The following is a 6,271-nucleotide window of genomic DNA, read 5'->3' as shown; positions in this document are numbered from 1 at the left end:
AAGACCACTTGAAATGTAGTGCGGAATATAGAGATTTAGGTGTTCATGAGCTGTGAATAGTTATTGGTCCCGCCGCAGCTCGCAGTATCCACTAGGGTTAAGCGCCATGGGCCACGAGATACGTGGAAGAGCCCAGCCGGTATGTTCGATCGCCCGGGTGTAGGGCAGTCAGAACTCAGACGTCTGGTAGCTGTGGCAGACGGATCGAAGGTTCGAGGAGCGGCGGAGCTCGAGCTCAGGTCGCAGCTGCCTCTGCGCGTCCTGTGGATGTACCTTTGTCGCGCGCCGGAGATGACTCGACGCCGCTGAGATCGGAGATCAAGCTCTGACAGGTCGCACGTCGCTCCTTTGACGCCGACGTGACTCACCCGTGCAGATCACATCAGGACACGGTCTCGACGCGCTCGGTACGACGCCTGCGACCCGTCTCGGGTCAGGTGGCACGACGCTCATATCGCCTGCCAGCGCTGCCGTGCAGGTTGCCACGACGAGGTCGAGAACGCTTCTAAACGCTCGCCGAGCCTTCCTTTCCATCCCATTAGGCAGCCTGGGAACGGTGGCGATCAGAGGCAAAGCCTACGAGGGGTGGTGGAACCACATGTCACGGCTACTGCCGGCTCGACCCCACGATAGCCTCCGGAGGCTGACTTTGAGGCACAATCATCGGACGATGTCGATGAGTTGGGTCGCTCTCGCGGTAGCCAGATGACCTCTCATACTAGGAGCATCGGCCATGGCCGCAGGGAGCGCGGGGGAGGGCGCTGGAAGCAACACGGAGCTCCGTTGGAGACGTTTTCAAGATTAGCGTGTCAGAGTGAAATGGCACTAGCCTGGGGCGGCTGAGTTCCCAAGCACGTCTCGGGCAAGGGCCGCTGGGTCGCCGGCGAGGAGCCGAAGGAGCTGAACCTAGACATCAGACGGGGTGATGTGCGAGGTGGTGTATGCGGTCTCTCTTTCCGCGCTACGTGTTCAACTTGACCACGGCGCGCTGTTCACAGCGCGCGCGGGGGACGGCAGTTCTGCGAGTCCCGCTCCGCAGGACTTTTGTAAAGCATGCTTGTGGCAAGTTACAGACGCTAAAAAAATAAAGAAGAGCATAGAGCAGGAAACCTGTCCCGTTTCTCCCACCCCTCGTTACACAAAACTCTCTCTCTCTCCTATATTTCAAATCACCTTCCGCGCGCGCTCACTCCTCCGCCTTTGGGCAGTTTGGGTTTGGCTGCACGTCCACGAGCACCTCGTTCCGCTTCATAAACGGCAGCGCGAAGGGCGGGTTGTAGCCGGCGGCCTGCCACCGCGGCTGGCCGTCAGCGCCGCGCTCGACCGCCCAGCAGCCGTCCTTTGCGAGGTCGTCCAGCAGGATATCCAGGTTTTTCTTCGCCGCCTCAGGCCTGAAGTTCCACGAAAAGGTGCGCACAGCCTGCACTCGCTCCGGGAGCTGCCGCAGCGTCACGCGCGGGTCGAGCGGCTTGGGTGCGTCGGCGATGCTGCTGTACTTGGACGCCGGCAACACAAAGGCCATGGTGTGCGTCGCCTGTCCTTCGGCGCCAGGGCTGACGAGCACCGGCGCCGTCATTGCGATGGGCTCGGGCGTAACGAGCACGGGCGCCGTCATCGCGATCTTCTCCTTATCGTTCTGCGGCTTTCCAAACACGCCGATGTAACGCGCGAGCGCGCCAAACGGGCTGCCGTCGTCGCCACCGCCCCAGCCACCGGCGCCGTAGCTGCACTCTGCGACGACACTCCTGGCGTAGCGCCGGACCTCATAGGTCGACGCGCGGGCAAGCACCGTGTGCGCGGGCATCTCCTCGCTGATCCTGCCGAGCACCATCCCCATGGCTTGCTTGCCGAAAGTTCGCGAAAGGCGAAAAAAATTGAAGTGGACTTTTTGGGCGATGATTTTCTTAAAAAACAAAAAAGCGCCACGCCGATGTCGGTGCCTGCCGCTCTCGCCGCGCCGCTGCTGTCCACCTTCGCCGCGCCGCTGCCGGCCGCTCTCGTCGCCGCGCCGCTGCCGTGGCGCTCGCTCCTTCAGCGCCGTCCCAGGCCTCTGACGCTGCTCGACGGCGGCAGCGGCGACGCCTTTTTTGGCGAGGCTGCAGTGCGTGCGACGCTCGACGATTTCAAGGCCGCCGCGCCCTCGATGTTCGGCGGCCATCCAGACACCGTCGCGATCGGCATCACCGGCGACATCGCGCTCGCCGAGGTGGACGGCCCGGTGGTCGTGCTCTCGCTCTCGGGACGCTTCTGGCACAAGCGGGAGACGGTGCTCGCCAACGCCGGCGCGTTTCTGAGGCAGCGCTGGCCCGAGATTTGCGACGTGATCGTCGGCGACCCGGGCAGCCTGCGCGACGTCGTGCGCGACGACGAGACGGGCGACGTGCTCGAGGATCGGCGGGCGCCCGACTGGAACGGCGACCGCGCCGCGCTCGAGTACCAGGGCATCGACCCGGACCGAAGAGGGCCGTTCCCGGAGCGGACGGGCGGGTTCCGGGCGGGTGGCTCGATGTTCTCGTAGGGGCGAGTGGACAGAGAGTGGTCGGAGCCAGAGGAGAGAGCGGACGCCGCGACAGGGCCGCAGCGAGCGCTCCGTCCAAATCCAATCGGCGGCTCCAAGGAGTAAATAAAAACGGAGATATTAGACACGACCTGTCACCTCTACTGTGAGATGGGTAAAAAGGAACAGGTCCTCGCCCGTGCGATCTTTGTGCAGGGTTCTTTGTGGGTGTGGTCGGCGACTAGCCGAGGTCGTCCTCCCGATGGGGGACCTGCGCTGGTCACAGTGCACCGTCTCACGGTGCCACACCACAGTTTTGGTCTAGCACTAGTACCACTAGCCGTCTTCCACATGGTAGATGGTCCCCCTCGGGACGGGTCCCTGCTGCTCGTCCTAATCTCTCTTTATTTCCCACATCCTCCTGCTGATCTCCGCAACGTCCTGCTCCCTCCCCCGTCTCGCCCTGCGCGTCTGCTCCGCCTCACCGTCGTCTGTCCTGCGTCGTCTCTGGCGACTGGCGACTGGTCCTCCATATAGTCGGTTGAGGTCGCCGCCCTCCTCGTGCCTCTTCCCAGCGTTCCCTCGGCGGCCGATGCCATCTGCTCTGGCTCCCCCGTCCCCGGGTCACAGAGCCCTGCTCTCGTCTGCGCTAGTCTCTGCTTCGTCTCTCATCACTGGCCTCTCTCCTCTCTTCTGCTTTCTCCCCTTCTTGTATGGCGGGCTCCAAGGAGTAGCGAGAGACTCGTAATCAGTTATTTAAGACATCGCATAATTGGCTCTCCAAGTGCCTTTTATTGCGCACACAAAATCTCGCTGCAGCACCAACCAGTTCGAGGAGAGGCAGGGTAAAGCGTAAAGGAGCGGTACATACGGACACAAACACACGCGTGTGGAACTCGCGTACGGAGCTCGCCAGCTCGGTCCTCCAGGAGGCTTTCTTGTTAAAGCTGTGGAGTGTGGTAGCTGCCCACGGGCCGCGCCGATCGAGAGACCGCACAGATCGCACAGAACGAGAGACTGGTTGAGTCCGTGTGCGCCATCCGCACGGTTGGGACGTGAGACCGACTGCACCCTCCAGTGGAAGTAAGGGACTTTCTTCGAGACGCTGGTTTGCCCGCCCTTCATACCTGCATGCCTCGCTCGCCTTTGCTCTGCGCCGCGTCGCCGCCGGCGCCAAAGCTGGCAGAGTGGCGCCGCATCGTCGCCGCTTCCGACATCATTGGCTGCGCCGCGTGCCTCTGCCGAAGAGACATCGTGAGGCACAAGCCCGCCGTCGCAACCGTGAGCGCCAGGACGCTGATGACGAGTCCGGCGGTCGCAACGGAGGTAGCATCGTGATCGTGCTCGCCGTGGTCGTGGTCGGCCACCTCCTCGTGCGCGTGGTCGGCCACCTCCTCGTGCGCGTGGTCGTGGGCGTGGTCGGCCACCTCCTCGTGCGCGTGGTCGGCCACCTCCTCGTGCGCGTGGTCGTGGGCGTGGTCGGCCACCTCCTCGTGCGCGTGGTCGGCCACCTCCTCGTGCGCGTGGTCGTGGTCGTGGTCCGTCTCCGGGTCGGCCGCCTCCCCGTGCATCGCGTTGTAAAGCACGGCTGCCTCTGGCTGGACCTCGACCCCGGTGCTCGTCGAGGTCAGGCGCGCGCTAAACTCCATCGGCAGGTGCTCTGTGTAGATCGCCAGATTGCCGGCGATCGCCGTCCGTACCGTCCACGACGTGGCCGGCAGCGACTGGTTGAACCGCAACTCGAAGCAGGTGTCGGCGGCCCCGATCTCGCCGCCGCCATCGAGCAAGGTGCACTGCGAGAGCTGGAGCAGAGCCTCGGCCGCCGGCCGCAAATCGTCGAGCGCGTCCGACGCCGGCCCACCGCGCAGCACCACGACCCGCATGCTCTCGTCGGGCGCGCCATAGATGCCGGCGGCATTCTTGCTGAATGTCCACGTGTAGTCGCCGGCGAGCAGGCGGTAGACGCCGCCCCACTCCCACGGGCCGTCCCCGTGGCTGTGCCCCGGGCCAGCCGACACGGCGACGACGGCGAGGGCGAGCAGCAAGCAATGCATGTATGTGTGCTGTGGCTGGGTGTGTGTGCCAAGGCGCGATACACGTGCACCAAGATGAGGCTTCGATGCCGACCGCCGCCGGGAGAGTAAAGTTGGGTAAGTGCCCGCCGTGAATGTCGTTTCGGGCGGCGTTTTTCTTTTTTGTGGGAGGTCTGGCGAGAGAGACGCGCTCTCAGCGGTCCGCGCCGCGCGAGCCCCGCAGAGGTGCGGGCGAGAGGGCGGCCCGAGCCCGAAAGGGCCCGCCCTCGGCGTTGCTCTACATGGTAACGGATAAGAAGAGAAACACCCCCGGACTGGGACGCCGGCAGTCGAGTCGGGACACGCTGTGGTTCAGACGTCCCCCCCCTCGACGCAGTCGAGTGACTGACATGAATAGGGAGGAGAAAGTGTCCCCCAAATATCACCACAGACGCAGCACAGGGGCTCCAATCCTAGGCCGGTCGGACCCGATTTTATTAAATTTTCAAGTTTAAGCGCAGACCTCAAGACTTGAACGCAAGCATGTTCAGGCCATCTAGAGTGCCGAACAACATCGCACCGGTTCGGTTCGCGCATCACGGCCGCGCAAACTGGCTGCACTGCGGCGCGAGGCTCAGCGGGGCGTCCGGACCACTGACTCGGGCGATGTGGTGGTCGAGCGCAGCCTTCTTGAGCTGGAGAGCCGCCGCAGTATGCGCGGTGGATGGGACGTCGGCCAAACCGCGACGCGCAAGCTGCAGGGAGGAGCTACAGCGGCTCCTCTCCTCATGCTGGTTCGCCAAACCGAGACGTTGAGGTCCTCGTACACTCATGTCGCGCCTCGAGTAAGAGCCATCACGCTGCCCAGCGCTGGACCGTCGTAAGGTCCGGCCTTAGGCCAGCTCGCAGCACTGTATGAACTCACGCTGGCGAGCACCATCCCAGGATGAGGCCTTCAAGAGCGCGCGCCAGGGACGTCCGTATGGCAAAATCGGCGTGAATTCGCTATGAAAACGCTTCCAACCCATCAAGAGCGGGCTCAGAAGAGACGATACTAACCCAGGATCACCAGGGCACCTTAGGGTATCGAAATTTTCCACCCCCCCACCCCCTCCCGCTCCCCCGGCCCGCGCCTCTCCCCCTAACTAACACACGCACCACCGCTGACACCCTCACCAGGCCTCTCCCCCCGCCTCGCCGCTCTCGCGGTGCAAGCCGACTCCTGGCGACCGTCCTGATCAGCGGCCCTTGCCAGGACGGTCCGAGCGCCGCGCTCGCTCCGGTGAGCGAGCACTACAGTAGCACACCGCACCTGCACCGCCTGTAGTGGCACCGGCACCAGCCTCCCCAGCCCCGCCTCTCCAACGTCTCACTCGCCACCCTGCTCGCTGCCGCCCCGCCCGTCGCCACTGCCACTAATCTGCCGCTCCGCAGCCCGCTCCACCTTCCCGCCCGCAGCGCCTCCCGTGCCGACGCAGCCTAGAGACAACAGAGCTGGGTCAATATCACCGCGGGAACGCCTCCTCTCGACGTGGGACAGAGCCTCCTCCACAACGTCGAGAGAGCGACGGCCAGCGTGGCGCGGCGCAACGTCGCGCGGCAGTGGCCGCAGTGGCTCGAGGCGGGCAGCGCCGGCGACAACGAACGCGGAGCGCGCGGCGACAGCGGTGGCGAGAGCCGAGGGACGTGACTACACCCTCGAGCGCCGAGCGCGCGCAACCTCGTCAGCCAACCACGCGCCGCACCAGCGCCGCGAGCGACG

General features: G+C 64.4%; 4 protein-coding genes across 4 annotated transcripts in view; 1 reads left to right on the top strand and 3 right to left on the bottom strand.

Annotated features, from left to right (window-relative positions):
- Positions 1-1,186: 1,186 nt before the first annotated feature.
- Positions 1,187-1,837, bottom strand: EMIHUDRAFT_75645 (hypothetical protein; the record flags this gene model as incomplete). The annotated part of the gene is made up of 1 exon (XM_005771060.1): positions 1,187-1,837. One exon carries the CDS (start codon positions 1,835-1,837, stop codon positions 1,187-1,189), a length of 651 nt encoding a protein of 216 aa, XP_005771117.1.
- A 306-nt stretch (positions 1,838-2,143) lies between these two features.
- Positions 2,144-2,518, top strand: EMIHUDRAFT_243582 (hypothetical protein; the record flags this gene model as incomplete). The annotated part of the gene is made up of 1 exon (XM_005771059.1): positions 2,144-2,518. The coding sequence occupies one exon, from the start codon at positions 2,144-2,146 to the stop codon at positions 2,516-2,518; it is 375 nt and encodes a 124-aa protein (XP_005771116.1).
- Positions 2,519-3,618: 1,100 nt separating this feature from the next.
- Positions 3,619-4,551, bottom strand: EMIHUDRAFT_118323 (hypothetical protein; the record flags this gene model as incomplete). The annotated part of the gene is made up of 1 exon (XM_005771058.1): positions 3,619-4,551. One exon carries the CDS (start codon positions 4,549-4,551, stop codon positions 3,619-3,621), a length of 933 nt encoding a protein of 310 aa, XP_005771115.1.
- Positions 4,552-4,804: 253 nt separating this feature from the next.
- EMIHUDRAFT_369789 (hypothetical protein) overlaps positions 4,805-6,271 on the bottom strand; it is a 3,484-nt gene continuing 2,017 nt past the window's right edge. The window contains exon 2 of the mRNA XM_005771057.1: positions 4,805-4,982. The gene's annotated coding sequence lies outside the window, so the exon portion shown is untranslated. The remainder of the gene's footprint in view (positions 4,983-6,271) is intronic.

Source organism: Emiliania huxleyi, assembly GCF_000372725.1.
Source record: "Emiliania huxleyi CCMP1516 unplaced genomic scaffold EMIHUscaffold_392, whole genome shotgun sequence".
In the NCBI taxonomy this organism is placed as follows: Eukaryota; Haptophyta; order Isochrysidales; family Noelaerhabdaceae; genus Emiliania; species Emiliania huxleyi.
The sequence above is the reverse complement of the archived record's forward strand: the minus strand, read 5'-3'. Positions and strand labels throughout refer to the sequence as shown.